Source organism: Vipera berus (assembly GCF_964194415.1).
Source record: "Vipera berus genome assembly, chromosome: 1".
NCBI classification, from domain to species: domain Eukaryota; kingdom Metazoa; phylum Chordata; class Lepidosauria; order Squamata; family Viperidae; genus Vipera; species Vipera berus.
Window position 1 is genome coordinate 345,824,000 of NC_138202.1, and position 22,919 is coordinate 345,846,918.

The 22,919-nt window shown below is 45.6% G+C and overlaps 1 protein-coding gene across 1 annotated transcript in view; it reads left to right on the forward strand.

The window, feature by feature from the left end:
- Window positions 1–2,076: 2,076 nt before the first annotated feature.
- EIF4H (eukaryotic translation initiation factor 4H) overlaps window positions 2,077–22,919 on the forward strand; it is a 33,951-nt gene continuing 13,108 nt past the window's right edge. Inside the window, exons 1-2 of the mRNA XM_081324942.1 lie at window positions 2,077–2,239; window positions 22,314–22,498. Coding sequence (XP_081181068.1) covers window positions 2,181–2,239; window positions 22,314–22,498 — 244 coding nt within the window. The 5' untranslated portion in view covers window positions 2,077–2,180. The remainder of the gene's footprint in view (window positions 2,240–22,313; window positions 22,499–22,919) is intronic.

Sequence of the window (22,919 nt, forward strand, 5' to 3'; positions counted from 1 at the left end):
TGAAAAAGCACCTTTGGGACAATCATGACCTGTGTTAGGGTTTGTTTAGGATGTGTAGCAGATGGCTGAACCTATAAGGTGAAAAGCTAAAGAACCCAAAGCTCTTCTCTAAAAACAGTCTTCACATCCAATCTCACCTCTTGCTTTGGGATATGACTTGATAATTCATCCTGCAACCTGCTATCTCCCAGGAAGTATGCCTTACCTGACATTCACTGCCTAATTCCAGGATGTGAGATAAAGGCAATTAAAAGGACCAAAAGTTCTATAATGTGATGTTTTGCCCATATAGCATACAGATGTGATCTCTAGATTCTAGAGAATTCATGACTTTGCTTCTTAGAAAATTTCATGGAGTCATAGGGCTGGAAGGGACCTTGGAGGTCTTCTAGTCTGGAGAATTGACATCCTCTTCCTTCAACTCTTGGAAGACTACTATCACGTCCTCTCTGAGCCTTCTGTTTATTAGGCTACACATACCTAGCTCTCTTAGCCATTCATCATTTAATTCAGCCTCAAGACCCTAACAAATGTGTTATATAAAAGGAAATTTAGTGTTCCATTCAGACTGCTCTATATGAATGTTTACTGCCTCAAAAGCAGTCATAAGTCACTTTTTCAGTGCTGTTGTAACTTTGAACTGTCACTAAATGAACTATTGTAAATCCAGTATTACCCATATATACGCCAAAGAAGCATTACCTCATGAAATCACAAGGTTGGGAAGGGCCTTGGAGATTTTTTTTAATCCAACCCCCAACCCCAGGCAGGTATTTATTTTTGGTAATATATTAATTACATTTATACAGCCATCCATCGCACAAAAATGGACTCTGGGTGGCATACAACAATTGAATAAAACCATAAAAACAATAACAAAAATATTTTAAAATGATTATTAAAAAGGAAAATATTATTTAAAACATTAAAATATTGTATACAAACCACACTGAAAGTGTAATAATATCATAGTGGAGCCATCTTAGAATGCCTCCAATTCCATGGGATGCCCAAGCCTGCTGACATAACCAGGTCTTGAAGGACTTCCAAAACAAAAACAGGTATCCTCAGATCATCCAAGATAAAGGCTGCCCAACTTTTGAAAACATGAGCAATGGGCAAAAACTGCCCCAGGGGATCATGCTGAAAACAAACATAGAATTAGCCTGCATGAGAAGAAATCCTAACATTTGTTAGAAAAGGACAATACTTCTGTGCCACAATCCTGAGAAACATTCCAGTAGAAAAAGAATACATTTTAAGTCTAGCTATTGTTTACTTTGACTGACAGCAGAATTTCAGGGACTAAGATATTTTTCTCATCCTTCTGAATTTTAGATGTCACTTTATATGCAAAACTAAGTATACCCTCAAACCTAATTAACTGATAATGAGGCAAAAGCACAAATATAATAACACAAAATACAGTGACAGTGAGACCACATTTTTTCAAGCCAAGAGGGTAACATCTTCAGCTTTTTTGTGTATAATTTTGGTGGTGATATTTTTCTTTCCTTTTCTCTTTTCAGTCACTGTACAGTTATTCCTCTACAGTATTGAACTTATTCCTGTATTGAATTTACCTCGTTTTTAACGATGAAAACAGGAGGTATGTTTTATGAATAAATAAGAGAAGGCAACAAATTAGCAGAGAACAATGGTAAGACATAAGTAGATATAATCAGAGACAGTTCAGTAACATACACATTCCTATTTCTTGATCTTGTGCCTGTGCATTTTAAACTGGGAAACGAGACACTTTATGGAAAATGTGTTTTATTGGCCCTTGATTGGCAAAAATAATAATAATAATACGTTGTTTCCTTCCCCTCCCCCGTCTACACCGCTTTCTAAATTAGATCAGGTAACTGGGAAAAGCTTATATTAGACCTCAAGCCCCAACATGTGCTCCATCTCTCCACGCCTTGGGTGATTTTCAAAATGAAAACCTCTTCCTGTCTCATGAGGTTATTATGTCTCACTCTCTTTCCCCATCTCTTTTCAATCAGGCAACGCCGAGGGCACTCTCACCGCCATCCGCAACACGCAGGCGCAGGAAGACCTTCGATTTCAGGCTGCACGACGGGCAGCCCCTCTGTTTGGCCCGCTATATAAGCGGCGCGGGGTCCTGCAGTGCTCGCTCGCGCTCGGTGGAGGCTGAGGCGGCAGGAGCGGCAGCAATGGCGGATTTCGATACTTATGACGACCAGGCCTATAGTAGCTTCGGGGGCGGCCGCGGGTGAGAGGGACTGGGGCTGGCAACGGGGAAACGTAGAAGACGGGCATTCTTCCGGCCAGAGGATGAGAAGATGTACTTTCTTAAGACCCCGAGGCTGGGGGGAGCCATGGGCGACCTCGCCCCCAAGTGGGGAGGGAGCGACGTGGGGAGTGGGGATTGTGATGTGAGGAGAAAAGGGACAAGGCCGAGCAGATTTGTTGGGAAGACTAGTATGTGTTTTGATTAGGAACGAGTAACCTCTGCAAAGACCGGAAGATTAAAAATACAAGGCAAGCGGAAAAATCCTTTGGCTTTTGAAGTTTACGAACAAGGGTTTGGAAGAGGGTCCTGAGAAGGAAAACTTGGTAATGTGCAGGGGAACGGTGGCGATAGTCTTAACAGTAGCTTTTATTCTGGATTATCGTTCGCTTGACAAAAAGGTAAATTTAACGATAGAAGGAACGGTGTGTGTAAGGCAGTCTTGATCTATCCCAACGCCTCTAGTTGTGTTTGCTTTCAACTCACATAATCGACACCTAACGTGTGTATGCTTTATGGGATTATGGCAATTAAAAAACCAGCCTTCCTGGGGAGCAACGATTTGGATGCATGGTTCTTTAGACTAAAGAGAGGATGTCCGTGCAGAAGTTCATTTCAAACGTCTTAGTGTGGTATTGAACATTGATTAGAAGGTTGTAATAAAGAGAAAGAGGCTCGTTTTCAAAGGGTTTGAATAGTGTTAGGAAGTGAATATCCATTCATTTGTTCTTTTAATCCCCATTCCTTAATTAGTAAGAATTAGGAAGTATGGATAGTCAACCTTGTGCTCAAAGGAATGGGACCTCATCTTTCAAGTCATTAAGAGGAGTGTGGTGGGAAGCTGAATAAGGGAAGAGGGGAAGAGAAATAATTTGGGGCCTTTGAGTGAGAAGGGTTATTAATACAGTGGTGTATAACTCAGTCTTGATTGTGAATCTGAACAAAATCAAAATGCATAATGGAAAATGTTTGTGATGTTACAAAATTAAGGCACCAGGCTATACACCAGGAGATTGTAAATTCTAGACTTGCCTTAGGCACGAAAGTCAGGTAATAGGTGACAATAGGCAAGTCCCTCTCACATCCCAACCTACCTGACAGGGTGTTGGTTGTGGGGAAAATAAGAGGAAAGAATATTAGATATGTTAGCCATCTTGAGTTATTTATAAAAATAAAGATGGGAAATAATATGCCATTATGAGCAGAGGCAATATCTGTAAACCCATTTGGTAATGACTGATATATAGAAGATTGGAAGGTAAGAGAAGTAAAAGACAAATGAAAGAAAGGAAAACGTGTTGTATGTGTGTGAAAGAGAAAAGTGGGAAGTTACTGAAAAGGATTTGAACTTGTAATGCATAGTTAATTAATACAACAAAATTAACGTAGATTTCCTATAAGGAATTACTTAGATTGGAAGGGAATAATTGGCAACTTAAATCATTAGATGAGTTGAAACAAGAAAACATAAGTTACTCTTGGTTTCAATATACCCAATTGAAAGCTAGGTGGAAGCTGGATCAGAAGGTTGGCATCACAACTACAGATGAAAATTTAGTAAAACAAATTAGAGATTTAAATCGTGCGCATATAAAGAGGATATATAATGTTTTAATTGAATGGATTCGGAAACAGAATTAGTTAAAGATTGTATGATAAAGTGAGCACAAAATATCCAGGAACCAATTCCATTGGATACTTGGGAGATAATCTGGGTTAGAAATGTTAAATTTACTCAGGCTCAAAATTTAAGAGAAAATTTTTATAAAATGCTTTATAGATGGCATTTGGATCCCAAAAAGTTGTCTAACATGTATCCTAGCTTACAGTCTAAATGCTGGAGATGTAGTTTAGATGCCACCTATTTTCATATGTGGTGGACTTGTAGAAATATATAAGCTTTTTGGATTAAAATTTGGTGGAACATTCAAAAGATTTTTAAGAGAAAGATAAAGTTTTCTCCACAATTGTTTTTATTGGGTATTGTTGTAGATTGTGATTCTAAAGAAACCAATCTGATGTTGAATTTGATAACAGCAGCACAGTTACTGGTAGGACAATACTGGAAGAAGGATAGTTTGCCTACTATAGAAGAATGGGTACTTAAAGTATCGAATCTTGCAGAAATGTAAGATTTCTGCTTATTTGAAGGATCATTCACAAGAAAGATATATTTTAGTTTGGAGAAGATGGATAGATTATATTCAGAACAAATATGGGACTAAAAAGTTCCACTTAGCTTATGAGTAGATTTTAGAGGGATATTGTTATTAATTTTAGTATTAGTATTGATTATATTTTTAAGTTATTATTATTAGGTTTTTAATAATTTGAATGTATCTATGTTAAAAGGGAAGGGACGCGGTGGCTCAGTGGGTTAGGACGCTGAGCTTGTCGATCAGAAGGTCGACAGTTTGGCGGGTCGAATCCCGAGTGCCGCGTAACAGAGTGAGCGCCTGTTACTCGTCCCAGCTTCTGCCCACCTAGCAGTTCGAAAGCACGTAAAAATGCAAGTAGAAAAATAGGGACCACTATGATGGGAAGGTAACAGTGTTCCGTGCGCCTTTGGCGTCTAGTCATGCCGGCCACATGACCACGGAGACGTCCTCGGACAAACGCTGGCTCTTCGGCTATGAAACGGAGATGAGCACCGGCCCCTAGAGTCGGAAACGACTAGCACGCATGTGCGGGGGAACCTTTACCTTTACCTATGTTAAAGGGGAGTTAAAGCACATGAATTTGGTTAATTTAATAATGGATAATTTTAGTTAGAATATGATTATTATATCTATAACCCTTTATTCAGCTCTGGGAAGTGGGGGGGAAGGGGGGTGGTTTGGGGTGGGTGGGTTTTGGGGATATGTATTGTAAAAACTTTTTTTGTAAAACTTTAATAAAAAAATTAACATGTAGATTTAATTTTAAATGAAAGGGATAAGAACATGTCATTCGGCGCTATATTGTTGGTGCATTTGAAAATAAAAATCTATATGCTAGTGGCAGTTGCATATTACATTCTAGTGACCAATGATATTGACGATCAAAAAGTTTTTGAAAAAAGGTATGCCATTCTGAATTAATGCAATTCAAAGGGGAAAATTATTCTACTAGGTGTCTTGAATAGACTGGAGAAAGTTTAGAAAATGTTCCAAGATTAAATGAGAATATTTATTATTTGGTAAGTAACTAGAATTAAGGGGTTTGTATTAAAACAGAGGTCCCCAACCTTTTGGGCACTGGAGACCGGCTTTTTGAAGAGAGGTTTTTCTGTGGAGCAGAGGGTGCATGGTTTTGTGTGCTGCCTGCATCCCGCAGATTGGGGCTTTGTTTGTTTGTGTGAAGCAGTTGCTGGCATGCTGTGGCCTGTACTGGTTCACAGACCAGGGTTTGGAGTATTTTTTTTGAAAATAGAAGGAGCTCATAGCAGAGTGAATTGAATTAAATCCAATTCTCAGTAATATCTGAGAATATTAAAGTTGGTGATGTAATTGAAGAAATAGATGAGCTCTGTTTATAGATTGGATATGAAACTTATTTAAGTGTGTTTTGAGGACTATATCTGTGCCTGGTAATAGGAAAAGCTAGAGTGAAATGATTATGTGCCATCAAATCGGTGTCAACTCTTAGCAGTCACACAGATTTTTTCCATAACAATCTATCCCTGTTCTTTTCAGGTCTTCCAGTGGTAATAAGAATTAATGCAGATGATAAAATGAGTTATGCAATCTTTTGCATGAATGTTGAATTGAACATTAGTTGCTACATGCAATAAGAGCAACAAAGAGCATAAGAGTAAATGGGATATTTAGTGAACGGTTCGACATTGAGCAGAGTATAATAAGAAAAAGAAGTATGGTGTCTCCCTGTCTTAACATCTCTATGAATACGTGTATAAGGAATACTTGTGATGTCATTAAAGGTCTTTTGGTTAGGGTGTGAATGCAAATTTATATGCAGATGATGCTGTGTTGTTGGCTGAGGACCTGAATTAATTGAAATGAGTGATAGATACATTGCATGATGTTGTGAGGAGTATGGATCCAAAAATCAACTCTTCAATGACTCAGATGGCTGTGTTTTACTAAAAAAAATAGAGAAAATAAAAAAGATTCTCACCCCTGGATTTTTGCTACTTATACTTTTCTCCCAATCGTTGCCAGGTCTAACTGGCCTGATCATTTAGAGCAGGGGTATCAAAATGCTGGCCCTGAGGTCGGACGCGTCATCCAGAAGCTGTGTCCGACCCATTGCCGGCAATGGCAAAAGAGTCCCGATATGTCTCGCGACATCACATGACATCACGAGTTTGACATGTCTGATTTAGAGTGAAAATCAGTATTAAAAGTGATTTCTCAAAAATTATTTTCCCACAGCACCTGGTCATTTATAAGGAAAGAAAATGAAATTAGAGAAGAGTGAAAAATTTTCCTGTGAGAATAGAGTGGCAAGTTTATGTTTTATTCAAAGAAAGTGACACAATTTCAAAATGTTGTTTTTGTTGAATAATGGAATAGAAATAATTATTTGTCTTTTAAGTTTACTTTATCAAATGATAAGTAAGGAATTGATCATTGTGATAAAGCCTGGTAAATTAAACATTGATTGTTTGATTATGTATCCTAAAGTTAGTGTCAGTTCTTAGTGACCACGTAGATATTCTTCAGGATGATCTGCTCTAATGTGGTCCTTCCCATCTTGCAACAGGGCATCCATCACCGCCATATATATGTCCATACATTTTGTGCTGGTTACCGTATTTTCTTTTTCTCTTTCCTTCTATCTTTTCACTATTATAATGAACCCAAAATATAATAATTTAAGCTAGGTCATTTGTTCCTCAGATATACTGTGTAAGGTAAAATTTGCCATTATAGGCCAAATCCAATGGGCTGCAGTACCTATTCCATATTTTTCTTAACAATTCCTGGGAACAAACAAAATTAACATCCACATTACCATGTTGTTATTTCACAATTACCGTATATACTTGAGTATAAGCCGACTCGAGTATAAGCCGAGACCCCCAATTTCACCCCCCAAAACTGGAAAAAGTTGACTCGAGTATAAGCCGATCCGCCGTTCTGCAAGCCTCTGCCGCCAGCAGAGGCTCGATCCGCCATTTTGCAAGCCTGAATACACAGGAATACCCTGTGTGGCCGCGGCTCTCGGGGAAGCCCTGGCTGTCAGCTTCCTCGCTCCACGCTGCCATTCGGGGCCCGCGCGTTCCCCGGGCAAATCGCGGCGCCCAGCAGGCGAGGAAACACGCCCGCTCCAGTCGCCCCCCCTTCCCTCAGGAGACGCGAAGCAAGTGACCGCCCGGAGCTTACCGAGGACTTGCTTCGGTGCTTCCAGGATCGCGCGCACCTCTCCCAAGCCGCCGCCGTCCGGAGACCTGCCGAAGTTTGGGGAGGTTTGGGGAGGTGCGCGCGCACCTCCCCAAACCTCCCCAAACGTCGGCAGGTGTCCGGACCTCTGCGCCCTGCCTGCCTGCTTCTTTCCACAGCGGAAAGAAGCAGGCAGGCAGGGCGCGGAGGAACGGACACCTGCCGACGTTTGGGGAGGTTTGGGCGCCTCCCCAAACCTCCCCAAACGTCGCCGGGTCTCCGTTCCTCCGCGCCCTGCCTGCCTGCTTCTTTCCACAGCGGAAAGAAGCAGGCAGGCAGGGCGCGGAGGAACGGACACCTGCCGACGTTTGGGGAGGTTTGGGCGCCTCCCCAAACCTCCCCAAACGTCGCCGGGTCTCCGTTCCTCCGCGCCCTGCCTGCCTGCTTCTTTCCACAGCGGAAAGAAGCAGGCAGGCAGGGCGCGGAGGAACGGACACCTGCCGACGTTTGGGGAGGTTTGGGCGCCTCCCCAAACCTCCCCAAACGTCGCCGGGTCTCCGTTCCTCTGCGCCCTGCCTGCCTGCTTCTTTCCACAGCGGAAAGAAGCAGGCAGGCAGGGCGCGGAGGAACGGACACCTGCCGACGTTTGGGGAGGTTTGGGCGCCTCCCCAAACCTCCCCAAACGTCGCCGGGTCTCCGTTCCTCTGCGCCCTGCCTGCCTGCTTCTTTCCACAGCGGAAAGAAGCAGGCAGGCAGGGCGCGGAGGAACGGACACCTGCCGACGTTTGGGGAGGTTTGGGCGCCTCCCCAAACCTCCCCAAACGTCGCCGGGTCTCCGTTCCTCCGCGCCCTGCCTGCCTGCTACTTTCCGCTGTGGAAAGAAGCAGGTAGGCAGGGCGCAGAGGAACAGAGACCCGGCGACGTTTGGGGAGGCGCCCAAACCTCCCCAAACGTCGGCAGGTCTGCGCGGAGGAACGGAGACCTGGGGAGGTTTGGGGAGGTGCCCAAACCTCCCCAAACGTCGGCAGGAGGAACGGAGACCTGCCGACGTTTGGGGAGGTTTGGGGAGGCGCCCAAACCTCCCCAAACGTCGGCAGGTCTGTGCGGAGGAACGGAGACCTGGGGAGGTTTGGGGAGGCGCCCAAACCTCCCCAAACATCGGCAGGAGGAACGGAGACCTGCCGACGTTTGGGGAGGTTTGGGGAGGCGCCCAAACCTCCCCAAACGTCGGCAGGTCTGCGCGGAGGAACGGAGACCTGGGGAGGTTTGGGGAGGTGCCCAAACCTCCCCAAACGTCGGCAGGAGGAACGGAGACCTGCCGACGTTTGGGGAGGTTTGGGGAGGCGCCCAAACCTCCCCAAACGTCGGCAGGTCTGCGCGGAGGAACGGAGACCTGGGGAGGTTTGGGGAGGCGCCCAAACCTCCCCAAACATCGGCAGGAGGAACGGAGACCTGCCGACGTTTGGGGAGGTTTGGGGAGGCGCCCAAACCTCCCCAAACGTCGGCAGGTCTGCGTGGAGGAACGGAGACCTGGGGAGGTTTGGGGAGGTGCCCAAACCTCCCCAAACGTCGGCAGGAGGAACGGACACCTGCCGACGTTTGGGGAGGTTTGGGCGCCTCCCCAAACCTCCCCAAACGTCGCCGGGTCTCCGTTCCTCCGCGCCCTGCCTGCCTGCTTCTTTCCACAGCGGAAAGAAGCAGGCAGGCAGGGCGCGGAGGAACGGACACCTGCCGACGTTTGGGGAGGTTTGGGCGCCTCCCCAAACCTCCCCAAACGTCGCCGGGTCTCCGTTCCTCTGCGCCCTGCCTGCCTGCTTCTTTCCACAGCGGAAAGAAGCAGGCAGGCAGGGCGCGGAGGAACGGACACCTGCCGACGTTTGGGGAGGTTTGGGCGCCTCCCCAAACGTCGCCGGGTCTCCGTTCCTCTGCGCCCTGCCTGCCTGCTTCTTTCCACAGCGGAAAGAAGCAGGCAGGCAGGGCGCGGAGGAACGGACACCTGCCGACGTTTGGGGAGGTTTGGGCGCCTCCCCAAACCTCCCCAAACGTCGCCGGGTCTCCGTTCCTCTGCGCCCTGCCTGCCTGCTTCTTTCCACAGCGGAAAGAAGCAGGCAGGCAGGGTGCGGAGGAACGGACACCTGCCGACGTTTGGGGAGGTTTGGGCGCCTCCCCAAACCTCCCCAAACGTCGCCGGGTCTCCGTTCCTCCGCGCCCTGCCTGCCTGCTTTCCGCTGTGGAAAGAAGCAGGCAGGCAGGGCGCAGAGGAACAGAGACCCGGCGACGTTTGGGGAGGTTTGGGGAGGCGCCCAAACCTCCCCAAACGTCGGCAGGTCTGTGCGGAGGAACGGACACCTGGGGAGGTTTGGGGAGGTGCCCAAACCTCCCCAAACGTCGGCAGGTCTGCGCGGAGGAACGGAGACCTGGGGAGGTTTGGGGAGGTGCCCAAACCTCCCCAAACGTCGGCAGGAGGAACGGAGACCTGCCGACGTTTGGGGAGGTTTGGGGAGGCGCCCAAACCTCCCCAAACATCGGCAGGTCTGCGCGGAGGAACGGAGACCTGGGGAGGTTTGGGGAGGCGCCCAAACCTCCCCAAACGTCGGCAGGAGGAACGGAGACCTGCCGACGTTTGGGGAGGCGCCCAAACCTCCCCAAACGTCGGCAGGTCTGCGCGGAGGAACGGAGACCTGGGGAGGTTTGGGGAGGCGCCCAAACCTCCCCAAACGTCGGCAGGAGGAACGGAGACCTGCCGACGTTTGGGGAGGTTTGGGCGCCTCCCCAAACCTCCCCAAACGTCGCCGGGTCTCCGTTCCTCCGCGCCCTGCCTGCCTGCTTTCCGCTGTGGAAAGAAGCAGGCAGGCAGGGCGCAGAGGAACAGAGACCCGGCGACGTTTGGGGAGGCGCCCAAACCTCCCCAAACGTCGGCAGGTCTGCGCGGAGGAACGGAGACCTGGGGAGGTTTGGGGAGGTGCCCAAACCTCCCCAAACGTCGGCAGGAGGAACGGAGACCTGCCGACGTTTGGGGAGGTTTGGGGAGGCGCCCAAACCTCCCCAAACGTCGGCAGGTCTGCGCGGAGGAACGGAGACCTGGGGAGGTTTGGGGAGGCGCCCAAACCTCCCCAAACGTCGGCAGGAGGAACGGAGACCTGCCGACGTTTGGGGAGGTTTGGGGAGGCGCCCAAACCTCCCCAAACGTCGGCAGGTCTGCGCGGAGGAACGGAGACCTGGGGAAATTTGGGGAGGCGCCCAAACCTCCCCAAATGTCGGCAGGAGGAACGGAGACCTGCCGACGTTTGGGGAGGTTTGGGGAGGCGCCCAAACCTCCCCAAACGTCGGCAGGTCTGCGCGGAGGAACGGAGACCTGGGGAGGTTTGGGGAGGCGCCCAAACCTCCCCAAACGTCGGCAGGAGGAACGGAGACCTGGGGAGGTTTGGGGAGGCGCCCAAACCTCCCCAAACGTCGGCAGGTCTGTGCGGAGGAACGGAGACCTGGGGAGGTTTGGGGAGGTGCCCAAACCTCCCCCAACGTCGGCAGGAGGAACGGAGACCTGCCGACGTTTGGGGAGGTTTGGGGAGGCGCCCAAACCTCCCCAAACGTCGGCAGGTCTCCGTTCCTCCGCGCCCTGCCTGCCTGCTTCTTTCCGCTGCGGAAAGAAGCAGGCAGGCAGGGCGCGGAGGAACGGAGACCTGCCGACGTTTGGGGAGGTTTGGGGAGGTGCGCGCGCACCTCCCCAAACCTCCCCAAACTTCGGCAGGTCTCGGATGCCGGTGGCTTGGGAGAGATGCGCGCGATCCCGGAAGCACCAAAGCCTCGGCCGCGCACAAGTCCTCGGTAAGTTTTTTTGTTGACTGGAGTATAAGCCGAAGTGGAATTTTTCAGCCCAAAACGTGGGCTGAAAAATTCGGCTTATACTCAAGTATATACGGTAATATAAGAGAATTTCAGAAATACTCATCTTTATTATTAATGCGAGTTCATATAGTCAACTGTATTCATAATGTTTTTATTACTGGTGCCAAAATTGTATTGGGAGCTGCAAGTATATTTCAGCCATCTTATTTCTTTGGGAGATAGGGCATAGAAGTAGTTCTTGCTTAAGGTCCAGAGTGTGCTTCAGCTTTTCCCACCTATCTATCTTGCCCCCATCTGTGTCCTATGCCATCCTATACCCCTGATCTTTGGGTCATCCTGAACCAGCTGATCTTTGCTGTTGTCTTCTTCCCACTGCTGATGAGACACACCTGGCCTGGTCCTTCCTGAGGCATCTGTAGCAGTTCTGGGAGCACATCAGCAGTGGAGGAAGAAGATGGTGAAGATCATCTGGGACAGCAGTGATATGAGGCAACAAAGGAGAGAACACCCAAAAGGATAGAGATGGGGTGGGGGGGAGTTGAAGTGGAGGCATGTGTGGCAGGGCAGAAAAAGCATGTTTTTACCTAATGAGCACACCTGGGCCTAGCAGAATTGCTGTCACTTAAGTGGTGAGGTTACACAATGTTTCCTACTGGCTACTTTTACTGATAAAAATTCTGGTTTCAGTTCAAGTTGTTAAGCATGGACTACTTGTATGAGTGTTGGTATGAGATTTGGAGGGAGTTACCTTTGCTTCTTTTTAATCGGTATACATTTCCATATAATTTGGGCCTGAAAAAAAGCATTTACCCTACTGAACAAGCATATCGCAAACTGATTGGAAACCAAGTGTCATGAGCACTGTTTCTGGGTGGTGATTCCATAATCAATATGCCACCACTAACAAGGCCCCATTGGTGGCTAACACATTATAAATAACCCATAGGTATGGTTTGCAAGCAAGTTTTCTCCAGACAATATTAGTTCTTGAATTTAGGCAGAGTTATGAGATGCAGTCTTTCAACTCTTTGGAACCTGAGCTGCTTGATTCTGCCTAGCAATGACTTATGTTCACATTTCTTCAGAATAAGTTTTAAAATTTTCATTCAGATAATAAAACGTTATTCTGCAAACATTAATTCTCATGGGCCAGCATCACATAACTTGACATTTTCTTGTCATTTTCTTCCTGAAAAACACCAGACTACCACTTGGACTTCTTGCCTTTAGGGAAATAAGGAAATGGTAATCATATTCAATTGTACATTGCTACACTGGGCTGTGAGTGAAATACTGTTGACACCTTTTCCCAATACTTGAGGCACTTTGGGTGTAGAGTGTAGATAGAAGAGGACACACAACTTAGTAGGTTGGAGTTGATATTGATTCTTTGAGAACCTTTGTTGCTGCCAGGGTTACCTTTTGTGGGGCAAGAACTACCCCTTGGTTTGTAATTTGGTAGGTCCTTCTAAAGTTACATCTGTTGGATCAGCAGGTGGAAGTCATGGCCATAGGGGGTCTCTGCCAAGCTTTAGCTAGTGTGCAGGTTGCAACTTTACCTACAGCAGAAGGATTTGACTAAAGTAACTCATGTCCTGATTACCAGCTAATTAAATTATTGTCATCCACTGTATTTGAGGCTGCCCTTGAGGAGTATTTGGAAAATACATTTAATCTAAAATGCAGCAGCCCACATAATCCAGGTTTGGGAGCCTATAGCACATATTCTGTAGATTCTGCATTGGTTGCCATTTGATTTCTGGGTCTGATTAATGTGTGTTTTGATCTCTAAAGCTCTTTATGGCTTGGTACCCATATGACTACAGGATTGCCTACTTCAGTCAGCCTGACGAATAACATCTATAATAATAATAATAACAACAACAACAACAACAACAACAATAAAAAAAAAGTTGGAAGGGACCTTGGAGGTCATCTAGTCCAACCCCCTGCTCAGGCAGGAAACCTTATACCATTTCAGGCAAATAGCTGTCCAGTCTCTTCTTAAAAACCTCCAGTGTTGGAGCATTCACCACCTCTGGAGGCAGGTTGTTCCACTGGTTAATTGTTCTAACTGTCAGGAAGTTTCTCCTTAGTTCTAGGTTGCTTCTCTCCTTGACTAGTTTCCATCCGTTGCTTCTTGTCCTGCTTTCAGGTGCTTTGGAGAATAGCTTGACTCCCTCTTCTTTGTGGTAGCCCCTGAGATATTGGAACACTGCTATCATGTCACCCCTCACCCTTCTCTTGATTAAACTACACATACCCAATTCCAGCAACCGTTCCCTATATGTTTTAGCCTCCAGCCCCCTAATCATCTTTGTTGCTCTTCTCTACCCTTTCTAGAGTCTCGACATCTTTTTTACATCGTGGTGACCAAAACTGGATGCAGTATTCCAGGTGTGGCCTTACCAAAGCATTGTAAAGTGGTATTAGTACTTCACTTGATCTTGATTCTATCCCTCTGTTAATGCAGCCTAGCACTGTGTTGGCTTTTTTGGCAGCTGCAGCACACTGCTGGCTCATATTGAAGTGATTGTCTACTAGGACTCCGAGATCCCTCTCACAGTTACTACTATTGAGCAAGGTACCACCTATACTATACCTGTTAGATAGCGCCCAGTGTTCGAGTCTGTCCAGATCCTTCTGTATCTTAAGCCTATCTTCTGGAGTATTGGCTATTCTTGCCAGCTTGGTGTCGTCTGCAAATTTGATGAGTTCCCCATCTATCCCCTCATCCAAATCGTTAATGAAGATATTGAAGAGCACTGGGCCCAGAACAGAGCCCTGGGGCACCCCACTACACACTTCCTTCCATGTAGATGCGGTTCCATTGAGGACCACACGCTGAGTACGGCCGGTCAGCCAGCTACGAATCCATCTGGTGGTGATGCTATCTAACCCACATTTTTCTATCTTATCAAGTTGTAGGTTGTGATCTACTTTATCAAATGCCTTACTGAAGTGCAAGTAAATTATATCTACAGCATTCCTCTGGTCGACTAGTTTTGTCACTTGGTCAAAGAATGTAATAAGATTTGTCTGGCATGATCTGTTTTTGACAAATCCATGTTGACTTTTAGTGATGACTTTGTTTGCATCAAGGTGTTCGTTGATTTGTAGTTTGATTATCTTTTCCAGAATCTTCCCAGGTATTGAGGTCAGGCTGATAGGTCTGTAGTTTCCTGGATCTATTTTTTCCCCTTTTTTGAAGATGGGAACTACATCAGCTCTCTTCCAGTCCTCTGGTAGTTCCCCAGTGCTCCAGGATCTTTGGAAAATATAGTTCAGTGGTTCTGAGATCACGTCTGCCAGTTCCTTGAGAACCTTGGGGTGTAATCCATCTGGTCCTGGTGATTTGAACTCGTCTTGCCTATCTTAACTTGCGTTTCTATTCTGTTTTTTATGGCACTGGTTTGGGTAGGTTGGACTGTTTTTTCCCTTTGTGTAAAGACAGATGCAAAAAACGAATTAAATAGTTCTGCTTTCTCCCTATCGGTGAGAAACTGCTACAAATCCTACAGTTTGGGGAGGAGACTGAAGCAAGGAGACACTGCTTTTCTGTAGCAGCTCCAAGGGTTTGGAACAGTCTCCCTGTGGAAGACTGAGATAAGAATGAGTTTTTTGTGACAACCATCCATTGATTTAATGTGATTTTAATAATTTTTATGATTTGTATTGTTTCATAGTTAATTGTTGTTTATGTTTTTATCTTTCACAATGTTGTTGTTAGCTGCGAAGTCGTGTCCGACCCATCGCGACCCATCTTTCACAATAGATGCTTTATAATTTCATCTTTCCACGTACAGTGCTGACTATTCAATTGAGGCAGTATAGATATATATTTATTTTATTTATTTATTTATTTATTTAATTGGATTTGTATACTGCCCTTTCCCGAAGGACTCAGGGCGGTTTACAGGGAATTAAAACAAGAAATACAAAAAATTAAAAAACAATTAAAAAGATTATAACAGTCCCTGAAAGAGTAAAAACCCCAATTAAAATTAAAATTAAAATTAAAATTCTCAGCCTGGGCCAGAGAGCTCGAAGAGCCAGGTCTTCAGGTCCCGGCGGAATGAACGGAGGTCGGGGGCAGTCCTCAGCTCCACGGGCAGCTGGTTCCAGAGGGCAGGCGCACCCACTGAGAAGGCCCTCCCCCTGGGCGTTACCCGCCGGCAATCTTTTACCGGCGGCACCCTGAGAAGACCCTCCCTGTGGGAGCGCACTGGACGAAGGGAACTTGATGCTGGCAGCAGGTGTTCCCTCACATATCCCGGACCCAAGCCATTTAGGGCTTTATAGGTCATTATCAGCACCTTGAATCTCACCCGGACGGCAACCGGAAGCCAATGCAGCTCGCGGAGTAGAGGTGTTACATGGGAGTATCGGGAAACCCCCATCACAACTCGTGCGGCTGCATTCTGCACCAGCTGAAGCCTCCGAGTGGTCCTCAAGGGCAGCCCCATGTAGAGAGCGTTGCAGTAGTCTAAACGGGAGGTCACGAGCGCATGAGTGACTGTAGGGTCGCAACTGGCGCACCAGGCGAACCTGGGCAAAAGCCCCCCTGGTCACGGCTCCTATATGGTCTTCAAAATTGAGCCGGGAGTCAAGGAGGACGCCCAAGTATCAAGAGTAACTTCGTACCTTCTGAAACAAACTGGCACACAAGTCAATTATTTGGAAACCATTTCTGGATTGTAATTTTGTTCATGAATATATGCACTCTATCATTAATATTAAATTCATATTAACTATAGACATATGTAGCTTTATAGATTCTTTTGGTAAAAGGATCTTTCTGGGTAGATTTTTGCATATTTTCTATATTAACTGTTCATGAAAAGTGATGAATAGTTGAAGGAGTCCAGGTGTTTTTGCTTCATGTCTGAAATCTTGTCTGATTTTCTAGACAACTTAATCATTTTGATGCAGGTAAGAAGAAAACTAGGATGCACACTATTAGGAATGATCAAATGATTTATTATTTTATTGTTGTGTTTTATTAGTTTATGTTCAGATGCTACGGTAGCTAGAGAAATTTCCTTCTTTACCTTCATCCAACATTGTTACAAAACATTAATTTTCTCCTCATGTACTTTTTCTTAAAAATCGAAGTAGCTTTTGCAGTGGCAGAATATCATAGGAACATTATATCCTATAATTATTTTTGGAATTTGGTCATCTGTTGTGGTTCTAGAATCTTTTATAAAGACTGGAGAAGGGGTATACGTATACAAGTGCAGATCTCTCAGGTTATATATTATAGAGTTCTATTTATAGTAATTCAGATATAGTTAACAAACTGCCTAGCCTAGCAGAGATCACAAACATTTGATCAAAGGCAGCCATGTTAATATGTCTTTCTTTTATGTTTTGAGGAATATTGAGTCTACTCAGTATTCAAATAGAACCATTAGTACAGAAGTGGCCATGATAGAAGTTCTTGTATTTCTTTTATTCTTTTGGGAATCAGAAATCCTTGGTGATCTAATCACAGGCCACCTGGAAGTGTACCAGTAGCTTTGACTGTTTCTGTTCTAAAATATATATATAATAACATGTAGCTAGCGTGTCATGTTTTAACTGCCTGTCAACAACTTGGTCGTGAACTCCCAACTGACAGAGCCAGATGGTCGGTCTACCTTGTCATTCCAAATACCTTTCATAACGATGGGTTTCTGCATTCTTCATTCCTAACTAATAGCCTATTGGGTTAGTTAATAAAATGAATGCTGTCACTTTGTTTCAGAATAAAATCATTCTGTGATGATTTATACCAGTCCCATTTTGTTGAGCATCCCATATGTTTTTGAGCCACTTTGGAATCAGCTTAGTTGAAAATGCATAAAGCATCTTGGATTTGGGGGGCAACTGTCATAAATATGCATACTTCAAAGAATTTTATCTCCACAGTGGCATTTTTTATCAGTAGCTCTATTTTCTCAAGTCTTTTTTTTCCTGCATGAAAAATTAGTAGGACATGAATTTTATTTATTTTATTTTTATTTTTATTCCATTTATATCCCGCCCTTCTCCGAAGACTCAGGGCGGCTTACAAGCTTAGCAGTAGCCTTCATTCTATGTATATGCCTGCTTATTAGGGCTTTCACACACACACCCCAAGCGGCATTATTACAAAGTCAGCTTAATTGCCCCCAACAATCTGGGTCCTCATTTTACCTACCTCGGAAGGATGGAAGGCTGAGTCAACCTTGAGCCTGGTGGGATGCGAACCTGCACTAATTGCAGGCAGCTGGTGTTACTTAAGGAGGCATTAGCCCACAGCTCCACCAAGGCTCTAATGCTTTAATTTAAACTTTAGAACTGGAAAGATCCTTGGAAGAAACGCAACCCAAACTCCTAGAATAGTCTTCCCTATATATTAATGTTAATGACAACCATTTGGGTATTTGGAGGCCATTTGGAGACCTTTAAACTACATTACTCTAAACATAAAAGCTGTTTCAGTTTTTTTACATGATTTCAGCTATTTAGAGCAGAGCCCCCCCCCCCAACCTTTTGAGCACCAGGGATTGATGCTGTGGAGAAAGGGTTTTCCATGGACCAGAGAGGGTATGGTTTTGCATACTTCCTGCATCCTGCAGATGGGGCTTCGCTTGTTTGTTCGGCCTGGTTGCTGGCTTGCCAAGGACTGGTGCCGGTCTACAGACTGAGGGTTGGGGATCACTGATTTAGACTCTTCACTGACAACCTGTTCTGTGTGTGCTAGATTTATCAGACTTCTTTTCATGACCACCAAAATTGGAAATAATATTTTAGTATCAGTCCTTATCATGCTTAACTGAATTAATTCAGTAAACACACATAACAGAGTTAATCAGTATGCATAGAAGAATACTTTCAAAACTTAGGGATACTCTTAAGATGTTGCTCATCCATTGCAGGAACTTTGTTGTAGATTCTGAATTTTGTTTTCTTTCAGTGATTGCACTTGGTGTTAGAAATAACTGCTCAAGTTCTTAAACCTGAGACAAGTGGCCTTACTAAGTGTGTGTGTGTGTGAGAGAGAGAGAGAGAGGGGGGTGTTATATGTTTGTACATGAATGTGAGCTGCTTTGGAGGTCTTTTCTGTGCTCTAAGGTCCTAGAAATAAATGCATCTGTAAATATAATCCTTTGCATAAATCACTCCAGAGTGCATTCTGAAATGTGCTGTGCTTTTTTCTCTGACTAATATAGCAAGTAGAAACTTAAAAACTATCATAAAACCTGTTCACAGTTGCTGATCTTTATTGGAAGTTCAGGAAATTTATTTGAGAAACTTTTCAGGAATCACAGTATTCTATCATGACATTTAATCTTCCTCAGAAAATCTCTGAGGCTGCATTTTACTGTAGTTGCTATAGAACTATTGTTCCATACACTGCTCATGAAGTTATATTTTCCAAATGTTGTAGAAAGTGCTATCATTTGCTTCGACCACAGCTGTAGGCAAGAAGGTGATAGTGTTAAGGCTATATTTAATTCCAAGGGTGAGAAGAAGATGCATGTCACAAAAATTTAATATTTCACATTGGCCTTGGCCAATGAATATAAGAAACACAACCAGATATTGGTGTTTTATAGGAATAGTTCCCTTTAAACTCTCATGAAAAGTTCTGTCATTAAAACAATCATGGAAAACAGCTAAAGAAAACTAAATGTCTACTTTCACATACCGTAACTGGTTTATGTCTAGCAATAAAATATTTTATTTCATCTCAATTGGTGAAAAGGAGACAGATAACTTCCTAGATTCTAATTATGTGTTTAAAGACTTCTATCGCTGCCTATATAGCACACAATAATCCTAGGCAGTTTAATGCAAAACCAAAAAAAGCAAGAACATAAAAAATATCATACCTTCCTACCAAGGGGCCATAACCACCTATACTAGGGCTTTTCAGCCTTTTCGCCCATTGTACCACTTTTAGGATAAGGCAGTATCTGAGTATGACCAGTCACCCAGCAAGGTGTCAAAAACTTGCGCAAAAAAGGGGAAAAAAGTACAGGTAGTCCTCAACTTACAACAATTTGCTTAGTAACTGTTCAAAGTTACAATGGCATGGAAAAAAGTGACGGCCATTTTTTACACTTATGACTGTTGCAGCATCCCCAGGGTCATGTGATTTACAATCGGATGCTTGGCAACTGATTCATACTTATGATGTTCACAGTGTCCCAGGGTCATGTGATCAATGGCCGGGGGGGTGTTGCCAGCTCATCATTCAGGTTGCGGGGTGCCTGTGGGGGGGGATCCATGGGTCTCTGGTGGAGGGGGTTGGGACTGGGGTGGGTGCCTTCCTTCCCTCCCTCTCTCCCATTGTCCTTTCCTTCCCTCCCCCTTTGTCCCTTCCTCCTTCCCTCTCTCCCTTTCATTGTCCTTCCCTTCCTTCCTTTCCCTCCTTCCCTCCTTCCTTCCCTTCCATTGTGCCTCCCTCTCATTGTCCTTTCCTTCTTTCCTTCCTTCTCTCTTTGTCCCTTCCTTCCCTCCCTCCCTCCCTTGCCTTGTCTTGCACTACACCGCCCAGACCCCAGCCTGGTTTTGGCAGGCAGCAGCACATTCTCACCGCAAGGAGCAGCCAGCAAGGTGAGCCAGTGACATCATGGCCCTGCTTGTGCATACGCAGAGGCAGAGGAGAGCGCATGCGCCTCAGCCTCTGTGCGCACACAGGCAGGGCCAGGATGTCACCAGTTCACCTCGCCGGCCACTCCGTGTGGTACGGAGAATGCGCCACTGCCTGCCAAAACCAGGCTCGGTGTGTGCAGGTACAGCTGAGCTGCGCTCAGAAGCCGCTTGCGCTCAGTGCTCAGAAGCTGCCTGGCGCTCAGAAGCCATCCCCACCCGCGTTCAGAAGCGTGTAGCTGCACACACCGATCCTGGGCTCCTGCCCAGCTCACTTGCTTGCGGAAAACATGCTGCTTACTAAGTGAAGCCCCGGGATCAGTGGGCTACAGCTGATACAGCCGAAGCACGGATGAGCCGTAGCCTGCTGATCCTGGAGCTTCACTTAGCAAGCAGCATGTCTTCCGCAAGCGAGCTGGGCAGGAGCTGTTCGCTTGCTAGCCCTTACCCCCAAAACACGCTGCTTGCTCACTCACCCTTCCTCGCTCACCGCTCCTCCGAAAACAGGCCGGTCTGCCCCTTTTATACCTTTTCTTCTCTCTGCCCTCCTTTTCTCTTCTGGGTGCACCAGAAGCTCCAATTAGTATGTTGCCACAGATCCTGGGTTCCCTCCCCCACTCCAGTTCGCTAGGGCTCGCGTACCACCAGTTGAAAAGCCCTGATCTATACAACTAACCATCAGACTCAGTCCTGTCCTAGTCCTTTGTGTGCTATGCTGCATTCTGGACCGATTGCAGTTTCCTGATCATCTTGAAGGACTGCCTTAGGTAAAGTGCATTTCAGTAATCCAATCCAGAAGTGACTAAAATATGAATGAGTGAAAGCAAGAGGAGGTGTAATATAAACACATGTTCCTTAAATTATATACGTGGAATCTCGTGTTCCTCGAGAAACTTCTTTTTCTCCAAGCTTCTCCCAACATCCCAGTCTGTTATTGTGGATTTTGAATCCGTTCCGTTTCATTGGCGAAACAAAGTAGCCACCAATGAATGAAGAAAAGATGTTGGCACACTACTGTGTTTCCCCAAAGTAAGACCTGGTCTTACTTTCTTTTGGGCTCGGAAGTAAGCACTAGGATTTACTTTCGGGGAGGGCTTACATTTTGCCAGTACCAGTAGGCCACGCGTGGGGGTGGGGCGGTGCCCGTGCATGGGGTGGAGGAGCAACGCAGCGGCGAGAGTGGTGGCAGACCAGGTATGGTATGGGGTGCGCGGGGTGCGTGCCCTTCCTGTGCCAGGCCTGCCTCTGCAGCCCCTGGCAGCAGTGAGAAGGGTGTTGAGGTGTTGGGCAGGCCGAACAAAGCGGCAGGTGGAGCGCCGGAGGCTCAGGGATGGAGGGTGGTGAAGCAGGCTGGCACCCATGCCTTTCCTGACCTGAATCCAGCCACGTGCCATTTCTCCTTCACCATTTGTCGCCGCGTGCAGGGACACAAAAGGAAGTTTTTTTTGGGGGGGGTGTCAATCAATTCCAACTTGCGAAAAAAAAGATCTTGCCAAGTTGGAATTGATTGATCTTTCCTCTGCTAGATGTCTCAGTTCTCTTGTTCTGGGCTAAACATTTTTTGCCTTTGTGTGTTTTAAAGCTGGGTTCTTGTAAGCAGTCAGTGGGGCTCTCCAAGGGGTCGGTGTTGTTGTTATCTGTAGTACTATGTTAAAATAAATCCTTTACATATACTGTTTAGGGGTCAATGAGCAATCTGAAACTACGCAAAGGGGCTGATGGAAGTTTGGAGATCTCTATTTATAGCCAGGATAGGGAAAGCTACTTTTTCCTAATTGATTCCTACCTGGACGGCTGGTGTCACGATGCTGCCAAATAGTCAAGGCTGAAAATTGTTGAAGTTAACTCTCCCATTTTTTGGAAAGGGAGGTTAAGTGGCAAAAACAATGCCTTCAGCCTCTGTCCTGATTTCATTCCTAAAACAAGGGGGAAAACAGGGGAAATTATCTGCTTGGGCGAGGTGTTTGGGGCGGTGCATGGGCTATAACCCCCTGCAAAGTTTAAGGTAATGACTTTGCTCCTTAAAAACCCCTACCAAAATAAGTGGTCTGACTTTATCCTGATGTACATTTTGAGACTTTAGGAATTGTTAATGAGATGCTGGGTAGTCCTGCAAGCCACAGATTACCTATACCTGGCTTCAAGGTTAGCTGCTTTGTTGCAAAAGTGCTTTTCCATATCTGAGTTTTCTGGGTGTGCCGTGGCTGCCACTTCCACAGGGAGCACTCAGGTGTGAATTATAATCCTACCCTTGTCAACAGGTCTCGTGGCAGTTCCGCCATTGGTGCACGTAAACAGAAAGAGCTTCCAACAGAGCCCCCCTTTACAGCATACGTTGGCAACCTCCCTTTCGACATAGTTCAAGGAGACATTGATAAGATCTTCACAAACCTCAGTATAAGAAGCGTGCGACTAGTCAGAGACAAAGAGACAGATAAATTTAAAGGTAGGTCATTTTGTATCTCCCCTTTATCATACACTTTGGGGATTATGATAGCTGTTTCTTTGTAGAGCAAAGATGTGAGATTGAGTGTGCCTATGTGCACTTGTGTTTGGCCCGAGGACCCTCTTTTGGTTTTCTGGGGTAAGTCAGAAAGTACATTCCAAAGAGTGGACAGGGAGAAGTCAAAGTCTTAAGTTCATAATAATGTTAAGTTATAATGGTAGTTTTAATGTTTAGATACAGAAAATAAAGTCACTCCCATGTATTTACTTATTCCATCTTTTGGCCAAATTAAAGAGTACAATTGTGTGTATCTTTAAAAGGATTCTAGGGCCACCACCATAGCGCTAGAATTATGCCAACCTTTGCGGTACTTGTTACTTTAAGTATTTCATAATTGAATGACACAGATAATTGTACATTG